At 43.7% G+C, this 22,769-nt stretch overlaps 1 protein-coding gene across 3 annotated transcripts in view; it reads left to right on the forward strand.

Annotated features, from left to right (window-relative positions):
* RBM20 (RNA binding motif protein 20) overlaps nt 1-22,769 on the forward strand; it is a 204,087-nt gene that overhangs the window by 113,785 nt on the left and 67,533 nt on the right. The window contains exon 1 of one of the 3 annotated variants that reach the window (XM_010332999.3): nt 1-17,058. This exon is cut by the window's left edge and continues 12,603 nt beyond it. The exons of the other annotated variants lie outside the window; for them this stretch is intronic. Within the exon in view, the coding sequence (XP_010331301.1) occupies nt 16,976-17,058 (83 nt within the window). The 5' untranslated portion in view covers nt 1-16,975. The remainder of the gene's footprint in view (nt 17,059-22,769) is intronic. 3 annotated transcript variants of the gene reach the window in all.

Raw genomic sequence — 22,769 nt, forward strand, 5'->3', positions numbered from 1 at the left:
TAGAAAAATCATAAAACATAATCAAGTATACAAGGAGTAGAGTGTGATCTGTTCATAGATGGGATAGCTCATTTCTGTCAAAGTATCTCATGGAAGACAATTCCAAGAAAAATCCCAACAGGGTTTCTCTTGCAATTATAGAAACCAATTCTAAAATTGATTTTGAAGAGTAAGGTACATTCATAGGTCTGATATGTCTGAAAAAAGAAAAAGGGGTCAAGAAACCAGATGAAAGAGCAGAGAAACAGGCTGAGGAATCACTGAATTTAGCACAAGGTAACTGTGCATGATGAACCTAGTGGGAAAGGCTGAGCACATCACTGAGTCATTTTGAGACAACTAGCTTTCTGTAAAAAATACTAAATCTGCATCTCACAACACATACCAAGAGAAATCTCAGCTAAACCAACATGTGAAAATCAAAATGTGAACACTGTCAGAAGCCATCGGGAGAATATTTTTACTACCCTCAGAGGTTAAAAAGAATTGAAAAGACCCAAGAAACATATCTCAGAAGTGAAAAAATTATAAACTTGACTAGGTTAAAGTATTATGATTTATAGATGTATAGTATAAGATTACGGCCTAGAAGCATACACATAGATGTTGCCTCTGGACAGAGAGAGAGAGTGGGGAGAGGATGAGACAGGGGACATCAACTTAATCCATCATGTGAAAAATGATAAAATGTTAATGTTGATTAATCCTGGTGGGTGGGAACATGAGGGCTTGTTATACTTAGACATATTTCCAAGTTTAAAAAATTATTGGCCGGGCGCAGTGGCTCATGCCTATGATCCCAGCACTTTGGGAGGCCGAGGCGGGTGGGTCACGAGGTCAAGAGATCGAGACCATCCTGGTCAACAAGGTGAAACCCCGTCTCTACTAAAAATACAAAAATTAGCTGGGCATGGTGGTGCACGCCTGTAATCCCAGCTACTCAGGAGGCTGAGGCAGGAGAATTGTTTGAACCCAGGAGGTGGAGGTTGCGGTGAGCCAAGATCGCGTCATTGCACTCCAGCCTGGGTAACAAGAGCGAAACTCCGTCTCAAAAAACTAAAAATAATAATAATAATTTAAAAAATTTTTAAGAAAGCACAAAGCAACTACCGATCTCAGCATGAAAGGTGGAAGCTATCATTGTACAGGGGGAAATTGCCAGGGCCGAAAACCTGATTGATCTTAGCACTGCCATCCGCAAGCTGCGTCCGTGGGTAAGGACCTTCCTCTCAGGGGCTGTGCACTCTGGAACACAAGACGGTTGGGCTGATTACTAGCGTAGGTTCTCCTCCTTTGCCAGCGCTCACATTTTCTCTTCTCTCTGTGGGGCAGGTTACAACTGCTAGAGGAGCAGAGAAGGAAGAACGCATGGAGAAGAGCACAGTCACAAGCATAACGTTCTATCCAAGTGCAGGGAAATTGTTTTCACTGCATTCAATTCTTACTTACCTGACCTCTTAATGCATAGGCCCTGCCTGACCTCTTTTAAGCTGTAGACCTTGCTGTTTTCCTTGGCAGGGTGGAAGTGGGTGCTCTGTAGTGAAATGTGTGCTCCCTGACAAAGGGCAGAGATTCTGAATTTTCTGGGGCTGAGTAGGAGCAGTGTGCTGCTGACATCAGCGGACCAGCTTAATTGGTCTCCATTATTGGTCTGGAATCCTGAGCCCTGAAAAGGAGCCAAGAAATACACCCGGGTATGGTGGGGTGAGGAAGGAAGGGTGTGACGGGTCCCTAGGGAGGTACCAGTGTTTTAATCAAGGCGGTCATCTGTGGGCTATTAATTTGAAAATGGGAGTTGCGGAATTCTGCTTTACCTGCGGACCTGCTGACCTGTTCTGCCAGAGTTTTCTCATCTGTGAAGTGGGGCAGATGGGATGAGATGAGAGTGACGTAGGGCATGGTTTTCTTTTTGCCAGCAGGGAGAGGGCTTTGAAGATAGAGGAGGGTAGCGTGGTTTTCCACTGCGGCTGGGTACTTATACTTATCACTGCTGTCAATCTAAGCAGGGAGTGTAACCAAGGTCTCAATCATCTTCAATAATTTGTGTGAGTGGACAGATTCCTCCGACCTTACAGGATGTCTCTGTAAAACCTGTCTGGGTGCTAGATGACAAGAAAGTCAGGCTGAAAGGCAAGGCATTCTCTAAGGGCCCCTCTTTACCACAGGAATGAATTTTTTTTTTTTTTTTTTTCTTTTTGGTGTGTGGAGGGGAATGGAGTCTTGCTCTGTCTCGCCAGGCTGGAGTCAGTGGCACAGTCTCAGCTCAGTGCAACCTCTGCCTCCCGGGTTCAAGCGATTCTTCCACCTCAGCCCCACAAGTAGCTGGGACTACAGGCGCGTGCCACCACGCCTGGCTTATTTTTGTATTTTTAGTAGAAAAGAGGTTTCACCATGTTGGCCAGAATGGTCTCCATCTCTTGACCTTGTGATCTGCCTGCCTCAGCCTCCCAAAGTGCTGGGATTACAGGTGTGAGCCACGGCACCCAGCCTACAGGAATGAATTTTAAGACTCATCTCCACAGCATCATTTCACAAAGCCCCTAACTGTGTGATGACATGCAACTCTCCAAAAAGATACTTCAAAGACAAAAGAAGTTAAAACACATGACCCCCGCTATGTCTTTTGCCTAAGTCACTGTGTTTCCTAAAAGAAAAAGGCCCCAGTCCTTGCCTTTCCTACACATAAAATAATGTCTGACAAAATTCATAATTATGCCTCTATGATCTATAACCAAACATGCTCTTGCATCTAAACCTTAACATGATTCTATTTTACTATAACATCTCAGTAAGTTTAATACAATTCTATACATACTAAACCCCCGCTGCTTATCATCTATTAGCTAAAACACAGTAGCAGAGTGCCCGACAAAACCTTGCTGAAAGATTTCTCTCAGGCTACGGTCCTCAGTCTGCTCTTCAGCAAGACTTCTAAATAGAACTAACTTTAATTCTTTGAAGACTTACTTGTTTTTCTTTAGTTGACAGCCATGGCAACCACACTTTGGATAAATTATTTAACTTCATTAGACTTCAGTTGCATCATCATAAATGAGGTATAATAGTAATTTACTTGCCTTTACACAGGGACTGGATGAAACCGTTTTTGGAGAACCCATCTGTGGATTTTTTGTTAAATAACTTCAAAGTTTATTGGGTATAGCACCAACATTGCAAAATAGAAATTTAAAAAATCTATTGAAGTTGGGTTTGGGAAAGCAGCTGAGGGTAGTTAGGGAGATCAGATGTCCCTCTCAGGCACACTTTTTTTTTCTTTTTTTTTCCTGAAAGACTGTGTTTTTAGAGCAGGTTCACAGCAAAATTGAGAAGGTACAGAGATTTCCCATCTACCCCCTGCCTCCACACACACACAGCCTCCCCTACAATCAACCTCCCTCATCAGACTGGTACTTTTGTTACAATTGATATCCCCACATTGACTCATCATAATGACCCAAAGTCTGCCATTTACACTGGAGTTCACTCTTAGTGGTATATATTCTGTGGGTCTGGACAAATGCCTGATGACGTGTTACATCGTTACTGCATCAAACAGAGTAGTTTCACTGCTCTAGATACCTCCATGCTCCTCCTATTCATCCCTTCTCTCCACTAACTCCTGGCAATCACTGACCTTTTGACTGTCTCAGTGGTTTTGCCTTTTCCAGAATGTCACATAGTTAAAATCATACAGTATACGACTTTTTCAGACTGGCCTCTTTCACCTAGTAATATGTATTTAAGTTTACTCGATGTGTTTCATGACTTGAGAGCTTGTTTCTTTTTAGTGCTGAATAAGATCCCATTGTCTGAATGTACTACAGTTTACTTAGCCGTTCACCTGCTGAAAGACACCTTGATTTCTTTCCAGCTTTGGAAATTCTGAATAAAGCTGCTATAAACATCTGTGTGCAGGTTTTTGTGTAAGCACATCTATGGATTTTTGATCTGCTAAACACTGAACTAATAAGATTACTGAATATAGAATGTAGTTGAAAGGGATAAGTATGTGCTTATTTCTTTTCAATCATTCTTCATTGTAAAATATTGCATATGTGCCAAAAAATACTTAAGGCATCTATGCAAAGCTTAATAAATAAAGCAAACACCTATGTAACTATCACTGGGTCAATAAATGGGATGCCCATGGTACCCAGAAGTCCTTGAGGGTCTCTCAACCATCCCAGCCTCCTTCCTCACTTATACTTTTGTGTAATTTCCTTGCTTTTCTCTATAGTTTTACAGTAGTGTTTCTATTAGTTTGAGAGTTATAGGCTCTATTCTAGAAATTATAATATTTATACTGACAGTCTAAAGTTTATAAGAACTTCCATTTCCCATAGGGTAACTCAAGGTCCCTGGAACACTTAAAATGTTTAAGCAGTCTCAACTTATTTTCTGTCATTGTTGCGTGTTTTAATTCTACATAATTCTCTGCCTTTTGGGTTCAAGCAATTGTCCTGCCTTCGTCTCCTGAGTAGCTGGGATTATAGGCATGTGCCACCACGCCCAGCTAATTTTTGTATTTTTTAGTAGAGACAGGGTTTCTCCATGTTGGCCAGGCTGGTCTCGAACTCTTGACCTGAGGTGATCCACCTGCCTTGGCCTTCCAAAGTGCTGGAATTACAGGCATGAGTCACCGCACCTGGCTTGATTCTAGATTTTTAAAGAACACCAACAAAATATATTGTTCTACACGGTGGGAATTCATTTTGATTTACTCCTCACGCATCTTCACTTTTTTTGCTTTCATTTCTTTTTGTGTTTCCAGTCTTCCGTCTTGGATCACTTTCTTTCTGCCTGAAATGTAGCCTTTAGAATTTCCTTTGCTGGTGATGAATTCTTTGTATGCCTGAAGACTTGCTCCTGGATTTCACTTCACTGTGGCAGGGTATGTGTGACAGTTGTCTTAGTTTCCTCTGGTTGCTGTAACAAATTACCACAACCCTGGTAAATGACACAGATTCACTCAAAATGACACAAATCCCTTCTCCTGTGATTCTGGAAGACAGAGCCTATAATCCATTTCCCTGGGCTAAAGTCAGAGTATCTGCAGAGCTGCGCTCCCTCTGCAGGTTCCGGGGGAATCTTTTCCTTCCCCAGCATTGCAATGCTGCATCCTTGCATTGCTTGATTCATGGCTCCCTTCTCCATCCTCAAAGCCAGCAGTAGTTGTACCATCTCCAAGTCTCTCTTTTGTCACTTCACCATCTCTGTGTCAAATCTTTCTTTACCTCCTCCTTGTATAATACTTCTGATTGCACTTAGGGCCCACCCAAATAATCCATGATGATCTGTCCATCTAAGTTACGAGATCTAAATTCTGAGATCCTTAAGTTAATCATGCCTGCAGAGTGTTTTTTTTGCCATAGGAGGTAACACTGACAGCTTCCAGGGACGATGACCTGAATATCTTTGGGGGTCATTTATCTTTCCACATCAGAATTATAGGTTGGTCATTATTTTCTTTCAGCATATTAAAGATACTATTCAATTGTCTTTTGGCTTCCATTTATGATGTTGAGATATTTCTTAATCTAAGTATCATTTCCTTTTAAGGTAATCTGTATTTTTTTTCTCTAAGATTTTCTCTCGGTTTTAATCACTGTGATCAATGATAACTATGATGGGTCTAGGTATACATTCCTTCATATTTATTTTGCTTAGGATTCTCTGGTCTTTTGACCCCATAGTTTATTTCAATAGACCTGGAAAATTCCCAGCTGTTATCTTTTCCATATTACCTCATTCCCATCCCTAATGTCCTCTTTTGGGACTCCAATCAAACGTATGTTGGACCTTCTCACTTATCCCCCATAGCCTAAATCCACCCTCCTGTGCTTTCCGTATTTTTGCTTTTGATGCTGTATTTTGAACAACTTCCTGTGATCTAACCTCTGGTTCTTAATTCTCTCTTCTATTGTTTTTCATCTTTTGCCAAACACTTCAATAAGATTTTTATTTGTTATTAAATTTTTCCTTCCTAGAAGTTCTGTTTGATTCTTTTCCCAATCTACTAAGTCAGTTTTTACAGGTTTTGGTTCCCTGCAGATATTTGCAAGTTTGTTTACTTTTTCATGTTGTTAGCAAATATAACTTAATGAGTTTGCATCTGCAGCATGTGCAGGTCTGTTTCTGTTCTCTGTTGTTTATGCTGGTTCTCACTCATGATGCTTTATTTTCTTCTATGCCTGATTATCTATTTTCTGATATGCCTGACAATTTCACTAGTTATTGCCCTTAAAGAAATTATTTGTGGAGATTCCCTGAGGCTTAGAATGAGTGTACTCTCCTTCCTCTGGTTGCCTTTTGGAGTCATTACAAATGAAATACATTGTCATCGCTCACATGTGATATAGAATGCTGGGGTGCAAATCTGGATAAGGGCAGGCCTCTGGCACATCTCAGGGGTAATTTTATCCCCTTCCTACTTCCTCTCTTGCTTTGTTCAGGTTTCTCTCTGGGCCCATGGGGTTGGGAGGGACAAGAAGTGACAGATTAGTCCTGGTTCATCCTAATCCTGAGAGTGTGACCCTTAGGGACTCTGGTTACTGCAGGTAATGGTCTCCTGTGGGGGTCTACATCAGATGTGCTCTGGGCCCTGACATGTGTCATCATGACCGCTTTGATATCTGGGGTGCAAAAGCAGCTTGGGCACTGGAATAATCCTCTAGTCCCTTTAGGTTCAAGCTTTCTGCCCAAATTGGCCTGATAGGGATGTGATATCATTCACCCCTTCAGTGTTTTTATGGTGACTTATTCAGAGTTGTTTTTAGCCAGAGGGCTCATCCAATAATTCGATCACATAACTTGCCCTCATGGAAAACAGTGATCACATTTCTATTGTGTAAAATTATGCAATTGAGTTTAACATCTGTGTTATGTGTCTTTAGGAAATTTAGAAATTTACAGTGCAGAAAAAGTCAAGGGAATGTTGGGTCACAAGTTTGTATTTGTTTTAAGATGTTAGTAGCCACATGGGAGATTGACCTGGTGTAGATGTTTGGGGGCAGTGGGGAAGGTGAGAGACTTTTACTGGTTGCACATTAACGCTGGGAAATCGAAAGGCCCATTTTGTTTGATGCCCTCTATTGTCTTCTCAAGGGGAAACTGTAATTGGTTGGCCAGTAAGTTTCATCCTTGCCTTTAAAAAATGGTCACCAAGAGACTGGGCCTGGTGGCTCATGCCTGTAATCCCAGCACTTTGGGAGGCTGAGGCGGGTGGATCACAAGGTCAAAAGATCAAGATCATCCTGGCCAACAAGGTGAAACCCCGTCTCTACTAAAAATACAAAAAAATTAGCTGGTCATGGTGGCACGCACCTGTAGTCCGAGCTACTTGGGAGGTTGAGGCAGGAGAATTGCTTGAACCCAGGAGGTGGAGGTTGCAGTGAGCCAAGGTCGCGCCACTGCACTCCAGCCTGGCGCCTGGTGATGGAGTGAGACTCTGTCTCAAAAAAAAAAAAAAAAAAAAAAAAAAAAGATCATCAAGAGAAAACTACTCTTACCTGGTTTCCCAACAACCTCAGCCTGATCCTGAGCTGCCCTGGAGTGGCCACCAGCCAGTCTCTTCAAGTTAGGGTGGCTGGCTTTGATTCAGGCTGTGGAGACAGCATTAGTCAGCAGTCTCTTCTGCCATGCGTGCCCTGATCTTTAACGCCCCAACGTGCATCTGTGACAATGACAGTGCATTCCTGACAGTGGCCACAGCTCCAGATACTTCAGTGGATAAATTTGGGCCAGGTTTGTGAGTCCAGTCTTTGGGATCACCTCAACATCACGCTTTGGCCAGTTGGTGTTGGATCACGATTTTAAAACCTTAAACCTCAAGTGTTAAGAATGAATTCTTGACTGTTCAGTCCTCATATCCCAGATTTGGATGGAAACCTCTGACATTTAATCAACGTGAGGAAAAGCCTGTAAATCATTTACAGATTCAGAAAACACTTAATGGGCTTCTCCTCTGTGGAAAGCACTATGCTGGATATTTTGGAGTCCTTGCCCTCAGAATGCTTCTAGTCTTTTCCTATGCAGAGAACACAAGTATTCCCACCTAAAAAAGAAGCTGAGATTTAGAGGAGCCACTGAAGATGGCTGTGAGAGTGATGTGGCTGGGATGTTTGTCATCCCATTGCTCATGAGGTCTGATGAGGCTGATCCGCCTAGCTGGCATCTCTTCCCTCCTCACACCTCAATGCACATTCCTCCCATATCTGGGCTCATAGCAGTGAATGTGGCCTTTCTGCCCAGAGGAGTTCTATCATTTGGTCAAGGTAGGGAGGTGATTGTGTTTCTCTGTTTAAGACTCAGCAAAAGACAAAATGCAGAAAGCCTGAAGGTGGGAGCTAATCTTGCTGGCTGTCACCAGGTCCTGTACAACCTTATGGTTATGTCATGATTGATACATCAGAGCAGACCCCATTTTCTGGAAATCATTTCAGAATGGATACTGAAATTTGAGTTAATAAAACTTAGCCAGACTCAAACTTGGTATCTTCCTGCGATTTCTCTCAAAACTCAACGTTCTGCAATGTTCCTACACAAGTGAGGTTGGTGCATTTATTAATTAATGCCACTAGGAGATCTGGTAAAGCCTCAGCAAACAATTCCCACGTCCTCTTGCAGGGGAAAACAACTTGCAATCAGATTTGTTTCCTCAGTAAGAATTGGAGGATATACTGCCAACATTTCTCCAAGCTGCCACTTCTTCTTGGCAAACCACTGGGCTGTTAGCTTCCAGTCCCCCAGCTTCCTTGACTATGAGGATTCCTTCCTAGTTTGGTTCAGAGCACAGATTCCACCTGCTTTTATTTTGCTTTCTAATTGCTTATTATTCTCCCAAGCACACACTCTTTTTCTTTGCCCTACTCCTCTGACTATATTGCTGAATATTTTGATCCCAAACAAAGGTGACTTTTGTACTCAGCTTGTTGTGAAAGATCAGTAACATGTGACATGTGATATGTTTTCCATCTTTTATATCTTTGTACTCCCCTGGTGCTTGGCCATGGGGATCATGTTTTGCTGAGTGTAATACTCTTGCCATTCAAATTTTATTTCAAGTAAATAGTAAAACAAAGTTGGAGTACAGTGGTTCTTTCTCCTTTTCCAGAGGAGGCATCCAAAGGTACTCACAGAATATGCAAAGTACGAAGATACTAACTTCTTAAACTGAGGATAGATTCCATCCTATTACTTGTTTTTGAGGTAATATGTGCATGTGGACCAAAAGTTATACCATGTTGAAGACTGTCTAATGCCATATCAGAGGATATTTTAGTCCTTTGCAAAAACAGAAAATGAAGACAGTGCACAGTGCTAGGCACAGTACCGTGCATTGACTGTTAGAAGGATAGAAGGCAGCTGGTGTTCTTAGAGGAGAATTGGACAAAGCTGGACTGTGGCTACTCTGCTGCTATGTCAGCACTCTCTCAACACTCAGTCTTCCAGATGCTCCTCCTGGGTCCCATGCTTAGACATGATGTTGGCCCATGGGAAGATCAGTTGCAGCTCTTTTGAGTGATTGGTGTCTTCTAACCCCAGAGTCATGGGATAAACACTACTGTGAGTTGTTTATTAACAATATCAGGCCGGGCATGGTGGCTCAAGCCTGTAATCCCAGCACTTTGGGAGGCCGAGGCGGGTGGATCACGAGGTCAAGAGATCGAGACCATCCTGGTCAACATGGTGAAACCCCGTCTCTACTAAAAATACAAAAAATTAGCTGGGCATGTTGGCTCGTGCCTGTAATCCCAGCTACTCAGGAGGTTGAGGCAGGAGAATTGCCTGAACCCAGGAGGCGGAGGTTGCGGTGAGCCGAGATCGTGCCATTGCACTCCAGCCTGGGTAACAAGAGCGAAACTCCGTCTCAAACAAACAAACAAACAAACAAACAATATCGAGCTCTGCTTGTGGCAGGTACTGTCATAGGCATAGGGCACACAGAAATGGAAATGACAGACAAGATCCTTTTTCTTTTTCTTTTTTTTTTTTTAAGCCAAGGCTCATCTGTCACCCAGGCTGGAGTACAGTGGCGTGTTCTCGGCTCACTGCAATCTCCATCTCTCAGACTCAAGGAGTCCTCCTGTCTCAGCCTCCCAAGTAGCCGGGGCTACAGACATGCACCACCACACCTGGCTAATTTTTGTATATATATTTTTTTAATAGAGATGGGTTTCACTATGTTGCTCAGGTTGGTCTCAAACTTCTGGCTTAAGCAATCCGTCTGCCTTGGCTTCCCAAAATGTTGGGATTACAAGCATGAGCCACTGTGTCTGCTCTAAGATCGCTGTTCTTATGGAGCTTATATTCCAGGGGAGGGACAAGCAATAAAGCACAAGATAAACAAGGTACTTTTATAGTGATAAAGGTAGGATAAGGGAGGGGAACAGAGAGTAAACCGTGTGTTCTGCTTTAGAGACGTCCACGTGCACATACAAAATCCAGTAATAGGATGGGATGTATCCTAAGTTTAAAGCAGAACATATGATTCACTCTCTGTGAGGTGGCCTCTTTGAGAAGATGGCAGCAGCCCTGGGACCTGAGGTTGAGAATCAGTCACGTGAAGACATGATGCGGCGCCGCCCAGCAGAACCCTCCACCTGCTGCAGATGATATGTGCTGTCCTGTCCAGCGTGGCAACTGGAAGTCACATGTGGCTGCTGAACCCTTGAAATGTGGCTAATGCAACTGAGGAGCTGTATTTTAAATTTAATATGAATAATTTAAATAGGGAAATGTTGCAAATAGCTATCCTATTGGACAGTGCGGATTAGGGGAAGGACGTTTGAGGTAGTGAGGGCAGCTTGCACAAAGGTCCGGAGTCTGTGTCTCCCTGCTAATCCAACATGAGCTCTCTGTCTGGAAGCTCTGGTCAGTTTTTAAAGAGCAAATCTTGAAAATTTAATGATGCTTCCTGCTTCTGTTTTATGGGCCTCTGGAGAACCTACAGAGGAATAACAGTTAACTGGACAGGAGTTAAAATACCTACTCAACAAAGAACCTATTTCCTTTCCTGGGAAGGACTCCTTCCCACATTGGCTGACTCACAGGTCTTGACTGGTTTCCTCTGCTAATGGCTGTGTGCGGCCTTTGTCTGTGCAGGATATAGCCTTTTCAGCGCTGAGCTTGCTCGTTCTGGGAACGAATCCTGCCTTTGTTCTTGACTTGCATATTCTGGTAACAAGAGGCTGGAACCCCTGCCACTGCATGTTCAAGGAGTCACTCTGTTCTGCATACAACCTTCCATCCATCCTAGGGGGCTGAGACCTCATCTTTTCTGGCATAGCTTTTCTATTTTCTTCCATTGCTAAAGATAGTCAGCCCTGGTTTTAAAGAGAAATTTGTGTTTAGAGACAATTTCACCTTGAATTGCTACTTTATGTTGAAAGGATTAAGAAAGAAAAGGGAAGAAGCAAGAAGAGAAAAAGAAAGGCCCCAGGAATGTTTCCAGTGGTTTGCTCACATGCCATGCATGTATTGGGATCTCTCAGGCCACGAAAGCCTCTTGTACCTTCTGGGCAAGAATTGGGCTATTCCAAGCAGCCACTGGCTAATCCCAGCAGGGGCGGAGGGAGGGGCAATGGCAGGGACCAGCTCTGTCTAGCCAGCATGGGTGGAGATTCGGCTCCAGCAAGATTCCCACGCGAAAGCAGAGATGAGGTAGCCAATGCTGGCTCAGTGTGCTAAGGATTAGAGGAGGCTCTGCTGCAGAGTCTGTAATCCTGGACTAGCCTGGATTTGTCATTGGTTTAATGATGAATCTACTACTCTCTTTGTACTTACATAGCCCACGAAAAAACAATGACCTAGTACTACCCTGAAAGGTGTATGAAACCAAGCAAAGGGGATCTAAATGTTAAATTGGAGGCCACGGACCCAAGCCCACCTCGATGGGTTGAGCGGTCACGCTGCCTTCTTCCTTTGGTCTTACCTGACTGTCTGCAGCTAGCTCAGTTGTGGTGGGAGGTACAGAGGAGGGCTGTGAACTTCAAGCCATGGCATGTACCAAGTCCTCTTGATGTTGATGAATTTGATCTCTCTGATGGTGAAATCTGACATCATAAAATGAGTGTCTGTGATGTCTGAACAGTGTGCTGGCACGTTCCATCTCCTTTTGCAAAAAAACCTTCCTAGAAGCTAAATGTGGAAACACAGCTGAATTGGGTGCTTTGGCTTCATGTGTAAACATGGCAGTGCTTCACAAAGATCCCTCCCGTGCACATGTGCCTTGCCCTTACTTTTAGCATGTGCTTCTCCGGGAGAGAAATCCCTTCTCTAGGGAAGGGGCTGTGTTAGACACCTTAACCTGAGGGGTTCATTGGAAAGCCCTATAAGCTACATGGATCAGTATTTGACCAGCTGAATTCCTTTGTCTTTTTTTTTTTTTTTTTTTTGAGACAGGGTCTCACTCTGTTGCCCAGGCTGGAGTACATTGGCACAGTCTCAGCTCACTGCAACCTCTGCCTCCAATGTTGAAGTGATTCTCCTGCCTCAGCCTCCCAAGTAGCTGGGATAATAGGCACTCGCCACCACGCCCAGGTAATTTTTGTATTTTTAGTAGAGACAGGGTTTCACCATGTTGGTCTGACTGGTCTTAAACTCCTGACCTTGTGATCTACCCACCTTGGCCTCCCAAAGTGCTGGGATTACAGGTGTGAGCCACCACACCCAGCCAGGAATTCCTTTGTCTTAAAAAAATTATTTTTACCTAAAATGCAATTTAAAAAAAAATGGACTAAAAAAATTATTTTTTAATTAAAAAATAGGTATGTTTATTAAAGAAAAATTAGTCTACAGTCTGTACTCATACTACCTGGAACATGTCTGATCTCATCTGATCTCAGACGCTAAGCAGGATTAGGCCTGGTTAGTACTTGCATGAGAGAAAACTTAGAAAACTTAACAAAAGGAGAAAGGAGAAAAAAATTACCTATGATTCTGCCATCTAAACACAGCTACCCCTGTTAACAGTTTGGTATGTTCTCAATAGGATTTCCTTCCTACCGAAGGGTTATTTTGCCTTTTACGTGGCTGTAACTGTAATATATCTACAATTCTGTGCACTGGTTTCAGATTTAACATTAAATAGTAAGTGAATAGTAAATCTCACTTGTTAATGGCAGCATAGCATGTCCTTAAGTTCCTGTGTACTTAGCACCTTGGGAGACTTGAGCCACAGGACTCAGTAACAGCTGAAGGCCACACAGCCAGACCCAGCCATGTCTCCCACCTCCAGGTGGACACCCATTACGTTCACTGGATCTCAGTCTGTGCTTGCTTTTGTCCCCACATGCGGGGCATGTACCTCTGCCAGCTGCCTCCTCCTTACATTATTGTGTTTAACTCCCCCTTCTACTTCCAGTGAGGACCACTACAACACCCACTGCAGGGCACATCCCCGGCATGGAGGCCAGATCGCCCCATCCATCATTGCACCCGCAGAGACCCACAGTATCATAATGAATAATAGTATTCCTGGGGTCCAGGTGTGCCTCATGCTTCTCCCAACCCAACTTCCACCTCTTGCCTTAATACTAGCTTCAGAGTAAAAGAAAGGATTAACCTTCTCAAATCCTATTGAAAACATACCTGGCACAGTGGATCATGCCTATAATCCCAGCACTTTGGGAGGCCGAGGCGGGCGGATCACTTGAGGTCAGGAGTTTGAGACCAGACTGGCCAACATGGTGAAACCCTATTTCTACTAAAGATATAAAAATTAGCTGGATGCCTACAATCCCAGCTACTGGGGAGGCTGAGGCAGGAGAATCGCTTGAACCCAGGATGCAGAGGTTGCAGTGAGCCAAGATTGTGTCATTGCACTCCAGCCTGGGTGACAAGAGCAAAATTCCTTCTCAAAAAAAAAAAAAAAAAAAAAAACAGAGAAAGGATTAACCAAAGGCACTAGGGACAGGCTTAGATATCCAGTAGCAACCTCTAGGCTGTGGTACTCTCTTAGCCTGCTGCTTTCAGGGTAGATGGAAGATGTGGTTTCTACTCTCAACCAGCCTGAGTTCTTCCTTCCCGTTAGGGACTGACTTCGTGGGCGTGGATTTGCAGTGAGTCCCATATCGAGAAGGGCCCTGCGCTTGGTTGGTTTAACGCTCTGCTGCTGCCATCTTGAAAGTCTTAATACGTTCTGAACAAGTCCCCCGCGTTTTCGTTTTGTACTGAGCCTCGCAAGTGGTTGGTTCTGCACTCAGTGTACTTTGAGCACATCTTACTTGTAGTGTTCATTTCGTTTTACTATATTATTTATGTTTATGACTCACTTTGCATACTAGGAGGTGCTTTAGTGGAAATACAAAGTCTTTGGAATCCAGCAGACACTGTTTCAAATGACAGTATACGAGGCTTTGACACTTAAGGTGGGGTATTCAGTCATTTGGAGCTTCAGTGTTCTTATCTGTAAAATGGGGATAGTGATCTTAATTTTTTTTAAGACTTTTAAGGATCAATAAAATGTGTGAAGCAGGTGGCATAATGTGTTGTGCATGCACGCTTACTGCCTACCTCAGGCTCCTCCGTCCTTCCTTGCCTGGCACAGTGCTGGTATACAGTAGATACTCAATACATACCTGCGACATTGAACTGAGTTTTCATTTGGGGTGTTTAGCTTGTGCCTCTTCATTTCCAGATTGGAACTGGAGTTGTGTTCTGGTCTCTGGGTAAGAGCTAGGACGATAGAATCAGAAGGGCTCATTCTAAGGATTGGCATTTCTTCTCCTGGGAATTGTACCCCAGGCCATGTATGAGGGTGCCTTTTCTTTTATTCAGTATATCATGTTACGGAGGTCACAATGTGTATCCGTGTATCTGCTGTACCAGGTGACACATGGCTTCTACCAGAATCCTGCAGATAGGATCGTCCTCATCCTTCTTTGCTGTGGCCGGCTGTGGCTGGCAGGTTTCAGGCGTTTGTTTTTAGCCACTGTTAAGACTGTTTTTGCCATGGCACGTCACTGCTCTCCCTCAGCGGCAGAGAGGAGCAGAGCCTTCTGTGTGGGTTTGGGAAGACACATGTGGTGGGGTGCTTTTCAGTAAACTCTTATCCTAAGAAAGTTCTGGGCATAATGAAAGAAGACTGAGAGGAAGGGCAAAGCATGCTGACTGGAGGACAGCCTTGAAGCTCGGGGAACCTAGCAGTCCATGGGAGGACTCAAGGCCAGAAGAGAAAGACAGCCGCGGCCAGGCTGGCTGGCTCCCTTAGGTCAGGAGCTGGGACTGGCACCTTTAGGTGTCTGTGACTGAGTCAACGGCTGAAGCCAATGGAGCCCGAGGCAGCCTGTGGGCTGTGACTAAATTAGGAAGAAAGGGCCCCTGGGCTCTCCTGGGAGCTCACTGGGGCAGGTGGGCCATGGAAGAGCCTCTGGTGGGCAGCCGGAAACAGGCTGGCCAAACATATCCAACAACTGGCTTTCACTTTTGATTTGTCAGTGCGGCTGTAGAAATATCACACACCGGGTCTGAGTTCAGTCCCAGCAGGGGGGAAGGCTCCCTGATGCCAAGGTACCCACGGGTGGTGCCAGGTAGGAGGTGATCTGATCCCTAACCCCCATCTTCTCCAAGGGACTAAGTAAAATAGGAGAATCTAGTAAGCTTCAATCACCAAGTCATTTATAAGGTCCTGGGGAGTTTTGACCTTTTAAAAGGAATATACCCTATTGACTATTTTGGGGAGGGGATTATAGTGGACGCCAGGCATCGCAGGTGAACCTCAGCCTGTCCCACACAGGAAAAATTGGAAGGATGGTTGCTTTGCATAACCTGGCAATGAGGAACCTGTGACAACAGATTTTGATTTTAGAAAATCACATGAAGGTTTAGTTTGGTTTGAGTGTTTAAGGATTGCAGTGTGAGATTTGGAAGGAGAAAACTAAAAACCAGTTGGCAGGAGAATGGTGGCTCCTAGGAGGAAAAGCTGTGTTTCCAAGTAATCAAACTCTGAATGAGGCCAGCCAGGACCGTCAGCCACTTCCTCACAGAGAGGGGCTTCTTGGCTTTCTTTGGCGGGGTGGGAGCTATACTTTCTGCAAGACTGGTTGAAGGCATTAGCCTGAGAGCAGTTTCTCAACTGCGAGAGCATTGATATCTTGGGCCAAATAACTCTCTTTTGTGGTAGTTGTCTTGAGCATTGTAGGATTTTTGCAGCATCCTGGTCTCTGCTCAGTAGACGCCAGTTGCCTTCCATCTTCCCCCTCAGTTCTGACAACAAACTGTTTCCAACATTACCCTGGGGGCCAAAATCGCCCCCAGCCACTGCTTAGAACAAAGGAGATGCCGCTTTTCATACCGAAAGGTATTGCAGTTACCACTGGGTGGGTGAAATGATGGGTCATCTCAGTTCATTTCCTGTTCCACAGAAATAAAGAAGGGCAAACTGTTTCAGGAGCTTTGCTGGTTGGGCGTCAGCTTGCTGGCGTTATCTGATGTAGCTGGATTTCTGTTTTTTAGGGTATCTTCAGAACCAAACTTTCACCCCTGAAAACCCAGGGTAAAAAACAAGCAAGCAAACAAACAAGCAGACCACCACCACCCACAGCAGCAGCGAAAAACAGAGAAGTAAGCCAGGCGAGGGCTTGCAATTTTATTAAAAGCAGTCAGCCCTAGATCCCTCCTTCAAAAGCGCTCTCAGGAGGCCCGTCTGCATAGAGCTGGCTTGGGTGTTGATATGTGAAGAGGCTGAGAACATGTGGTATAAACATCGACTGATATTGTTTGCCATTTACACTCAGCATGTGTAATGCAGCAGGAATGGCTCCCGGTGGCATGTGACTGTCCTTCCAGGCGGGTATGCCGTGCTCAGGCACTGCTCTTTCTCTTTCACCCCTGCTCCCTCCCTCCCTCGCTCGCATACCCCCTCCTCTGCCCCTTTCCTCCTCTTCCCTTTCCAGGGGAGAGTTTGAGTAGAGGCTTGTCATGATTGGCACGCAGAAAGCTGGTAGAGTGTCACTGGAATTTTCTAGGGAGGCACATGCGCAACACCCAAAATGACTCCCAGCTTCGGGGGCCGCAGATCAGCGCGTCGTGCCAGGCACCCTGGTCTGTTTCAGAAAGGTAAGCTTGCATGATGTCATCCTACCTTTCCTCAGCACAAGGGAGAAATCAAGATTTTGTTAGTTTCTTTTTTAATTCTCCAGTCCAGGCAGCACCTCTGAACATGTTCTCGGCGCTGAGCATTTGTGCATGAGTGTGCGATTTGTCCGTGTCCCCACCCTCTCCGTTTAAAAAAAAAAATTAACAAATGATTCACAACGGCAGTTTAACATGTGACCTAAAACAGCTCCTCGTGACCCCAGTGAAATTGGCGATCCCAATGTCAGAAAGTCTAGATGGTCTTTTTACGCTGGTTACTAAACTCTTTGTATAAAGAAGAGTTGTGAGGCTACTGGAAAACAGATTGCGTTATCACCAGATCCGGGAGAACGGAAGGGGATGCGTTCGGAATCCCAAAACTTTATAAATGATAGGCGTCTCTTAAGGGTGAGGTGTTCTGTGTTAATCGCTGGAATTTGGCAGTGATGGAAAATAAACTTAAAGGTGTTTGAAATGTCTCGTATCTGTTGAGTGCACAGTGTGACACATTCTGGACCAGGAGGAGAGTGTCGTGTTAAAATTCATGAGCTGGGGATATCTCGCCAAGAAACAAGCCTTGATAATGGTTTCTGAGTACCCCTGAAGTAGCGAGAATATGAACTTCAGCACCTCTTAGGTATCGTTAAGTAAAGTTAAGTGTTTAAACAAAACTATTTTCATCGTCACCAAGCCAGCCAGTGAGTGTGTACACTTCTGTCGTGCGGTTCAGGGCACAAACTTGGACATGGATGTGATGGTCTGTTAGCAGACTCAAGCGCAACCGAACATGACTCACCTCATTTCTGTATCTGATGCAATTACAAGTAGCTTCAACGCTCACAGTAGAAGAATACTAGTTTTCTGCTTGCAAGTGTGTAAAAGCGAATCCACACTCATAAAACAGCATGGATGGCATATCTTACATTACGGGGATTTTGTTTTACTCTTTAAAAAATCTTTTGTGCAGTTTTGTCTTTGGTTTCTGCCTTAGAGGCACTGGAATCTTTTTCTTTCTTGCAACTCTGAGATGTCAGAAAACTGAAGGGGAGAGGGTTAATAGGTTCACACACCCACCCCTCCCCCATGTGCATACGCTAACAGCTGCCATGTATGATTTTGGTGGAATTTGATATTTCGAATGAAATGACTTCCTTGTTTTCCATAGTAATATAATAATCAATTTTACCATAGAGAACTGTGTACATGTCAAGCCTTGGCTGCTCCTAATTAGCAATGGATGGGGTAGGTGGGGAAAGTGCTGGAGAGCACTTTCGAGTAAAAAAATCAGCCTTCAAGTTTTAACCATTCTTTCTGGCCTCAGCCAAGACAGTTTTCAATCCACTCGGATCTTAGCCACACGTTTAGTTTGTGGTGTTCTAAGAAAATATCTAGAATGACACGTGCAAATGTGACAAAGATGGGCCTGTGTCTCTAACCAATGTGGGGCTGTCTTTTATCTTTACTCCGTAGTAACTTTCTTATGGCCACAGCTTTGTAAGATAGAGGCAAAAGCCAAAAGTGATGCACATATAATATTCTCTGCCTTGGGCGGCGTCTATGTTTTGTTGGCTGCAGCCAGAAGGATATGTGTCTTCAGACACCAGAAACTTCCATCCACTTTGGAAAAGGGATATTTTCTCAATAAATAGTTACACGGCTTACATATAAAGCCCCAATTTTAATGTTCTCATTTACTCTAAGTAATGTAAAGGAATTAAACTGTGTACATTGCCAAAACACACATGGAAACATGTACCGTGTCCTTCACAAGGAAACGAGTATTCTGCTAAGATCTACATGCCCGCATGCTTAATCCAGTCATAATTTCAAGTCAGTTGAACGAGTCTTTGTTCACCAACTCTAATTTGCCCAGTGCTGAGTCACATAGGCACTTGGGAGTTTGAAGGATTTTAGGATGTGGATGATGTCCTCAGGGTGCTTATAATTCAGACGGTAAAACTCCTCCCCTGGCAAACCTCACCTGGCTTTCTGCAGCAGAAACTGTATGTGTTTTCTGGGGCACGTCTCGTTGCAAAAAGTATTTATTGAATTGCATGAAAAGGTCCGTTAACGGAGCTAAGAAATATTTTTAGCTCTATTGTGTTTGACCCTCTGTGGACTTGTGACCCTTTGTAGACTTGTAAAAATTTCAGTGTTTATCTGCAGGGTCATTTAAGACACATGGTCATGATGTTTGGCATGACAACAATAGCTTGTGGGACCCAAAGGAATAAAAACCAGATTGATTCTATTCACTTATAGATTGGTAATTCTTAGACTTTGTTGCACGGTTATTCCTGGGGAGCTATTAATATTAACAATTGCAATGCCTGGGTTGAGTCAGTCTCTGAAGGTGGGACTCAAGTCTCGGTAATTTTTAACCCCCCCTGAGTAATTCCTAAGTGCCACCAAGTTTGATATCTAGCAATATAGATGACTTCATCAACAATCTTTTTTATTTGTTTGCTTTTTTTAGCCTACACCTTCTAGGGTGAGTTTTGGAATGGGCTTTATATAATGATGGGGGGCACTTAAGAACTTTCAGCCTTCTGGAAGCTAACTGTTCTCTGAATTGGTGAACTCAGTGTGGATGAAGGTGTGCTTTCTCTCTTTCCAACAAACCTAGTTAATATGATGCCAGGCCAATCACGCAACCATCTACATTACCTAAGGTTTCCTGAAACTTGAGTGTTTTTATTACAGGAGGCCAAATTTTCTGAAAATCTTGATTATGTCTCTTAAGAGAAGGTGGTTATACAATTAATTACATGTGCCCCTTGAAATTATTTTTGCATCTTCTGAAATACCCATGGAAAAGGAAGCCTGCTCTTGGTATACTGGCAACTAGCAGAAGTAGCTCCTTAAAATAGAGGGGTTACTCAGTTCCTGATAACTCACTATAGATTTTTTTTTTTCAGACAAGAGTCTTGCTCACTCACCCAGGCTGGAGTGCAGTGGTGCAATCACAGCTCACTATAACCTTGAAACCCAGGGCTCAAGTGATCCTCCCACCTGAGCCTCCCAAGTAGTTGGGATTACAGGTGTGCACCACCACGCCTGGCCAAGTTTAAAATTTTTTTTTTAGAGACAGGATCTCTCTATGTTGCCCAGGCTGATCTTGAACTCCTGGCCTCAAGCGATCATTCTGCCAAGGCCTTCTAAAGTGCTAGGATTACAGCTGTGAGGCCACTGCCCCTAGCTACCTCACCATAGATTCTTGGAGTTGGAAAGTATTTTCAAAATATTCTAGTGCAGTGGTTCTCAAAGTGCTGCATCAGCATTACCTGGACTTGTTAGAAATGAAAATGTTCAAGCTCCACCCCGAGATCTTCTGAGTTAGATGCAGAGATGATGCTGTGAGTGGTGAGTGGTGGGCCCAGCATCTGTGTTTTAGGAAGTGCTTCTCTTTGGGTGCCCACCAAAATTTGAATTACTGCTGTTATTTCACCTTGTCAGAAACTGAGATACCTCAGTCCTGGGATCTGTGTCTGCACCAAGGCCGGATCATCCTAACTTTCCTATGGGTCATGAATAACTGCCTTAAGAAAACACTCACCATCCTAAAATCATCAGGCATAAAGAAACCTTAAATGTCTCATCTGACCCTTCCATTTCACAGATAAGAAAACTGAGGTTGATAGGGTGACATGAACTCAGTAAAATGTAGAGTTATTGGTCTACACTGAGCAGAGCTTTTGGTCTACTTATAACCAACACAGTCCTCTCCCCCACTGGTCCACACTGCCTCTCCAGTTTAATGTGGACTTCTAGTGTTTGGCTTAAATCACATCAGTTACGATGTCTAGGTTAATCATCATATAACTCTAGAAAAAGTCCAACTATTTTGATTGAGAATTTTAATTCTTCAAAATTAATCCAAAATTCTTTCATTTCAAATTGACTTGAATTTTATAACTTTGTACATTTAATAGAAAAAGATCTCAGTGATGTAAACTGCTGAAAAGAAAATTCACAGACCATAGGAATCACTTGGGATGTGGGTTTCATCCCAACATCACGTAGCTTAGGCACTAATAGTGCTTCAGATGCACATGCTGAAATTGCGTTTTCTTCAGATTTAGTTAAAAGGAAAAACGTGACAAGGCGTCTGTTTTTTAAATATTTTAAAATTTCATACTTGATGTGGTTGGTGATATTTACATAATTTTGTCAGTGTTCAAAACTGAATCTAATCCACATTCTCTGCAGAGCTTCATCTTTCAAAGCACTGTAGCAACACACAGGGAACATTTAGCCAGGAAAGGAAGGGAGAACACACAGCTATTATCTACATACTCATATACACGGAGCAGGCGTGTCCATGGATACAAACTTTTTTGTTTTTTTGTGTGGGGATTTTTTGAGACAGAGTCTGGCTCTGCCGCCCAGGCTGGAGTGCAGTGGTGTGATCTTGGTGATTCTCCTGCCTCAGCCTCCCAAATAGCTGGGGCTACAGGCACAAGCCACTATGCCTGGCTAATTTTTGTATTTTTTGTTTTTGAGTTTTTTTGTTTGTTTGTTTGTTTGTTTTGAGATGGAGGCTTGCTCTGTTGCCCAGGCTGGAGGGCAGTGCAGTGGTACAATCTTGGCTCACTACAGCTTCCGCCTCCTGGGTCAGCCTCCCGATTAGCTGGGACTACAGGTGCCCACCACCACATCCAGCTAATTTTTTGTATTTTTAGTAGACACTGGGTTTTACCATGTTAGCCAGGATGGTCTTGATCTCTTGACCTCATGATCTGCCCACCTCAGCATCCCAAAGTGCTAGGATTACAGGAGTGAGCCACTGCGCCCAGCCTAATTTTTATATTTTGTTAGTAGAGAGTAGCTTTTGCCTTGTTGGCCAGGCTGATCTAGAACTGCTGACCCCAAGTGATCTGCCCGCATCAGCCTCGCAAAGTGCTGGGACTACAGACATGAACCACTATGCCCAGCCCATGGATAGAAATGTTTATTGGTTCCACACACCTACCATGTGCTAGGTATTGTGATGTGGCATGGGATACATCTGAAGTTCCTACCTTCGAATGATCATGGGACAGTGAGAAAGTCAGGCAAGTGCTTCAGTAGACAATCAGGAGAGCAGGTGGTGGAGTTAGAAGAGAGTACAATTGAGGCTAAAGGAGCAGCAGGGCATTCTGAGGATCACAGAAGAAACACCAGTACACACTGGATGGGAGCAGAAACCAGAGAAGGCTGCCTGGAGGAGGTGTCCTGTGAATTGCATTTCAAAGGACGGTAGATATCCAGGTGTGCAGGGGAGTAGGAAGGAGGTTGTGCAGGGAGAGGGGCCAGTATATGCCAAGGCATCAATGCTTGTGGTACATTGTCTTTCACTGGGGCAGGATTGATCTATTAACCCCTATATATTTCCTTTGTGTGTATAAACATTAGCAATTTGGTTTCTTAGAGAACTTTGTATAGCAGTTTTAAAATATACATTTCAAAAAGCTCGTTTTTCCATTACAGAAGACTCAAATGTTTCTAAGAAAATTTTCTCAATTGAGAAGTCACCAGATCTTACCTTACCGAGAAAATTGAAAGATTTCCCCTAACCCCAGAAGTCAAACCAGCTTCCTCTATTTGAGACGGCACAAAACCAATTAATTTTTGCCCAGTATGGATTTTCTAAATAATTGTATCTCAGACAAACCAACTCCTGTCCTAAACGGATTTGAGCTGCCTTTCAGTCT

Source organism: Saimiri boliviensis, chromosome 12 (assembly GCF_048565385.1).
Source record: "Saimiri boliviensis isolate mSaiBol1 chromosome 12, mSaiBol1.pri, whole genome shotgun sequence".
Classification (NCBI taxonomy): Eukaryota; Metazoa; Chordata; class Mammalia; order Primates; family Cebidae; genus Saimiri; species Saimiri boliviensis.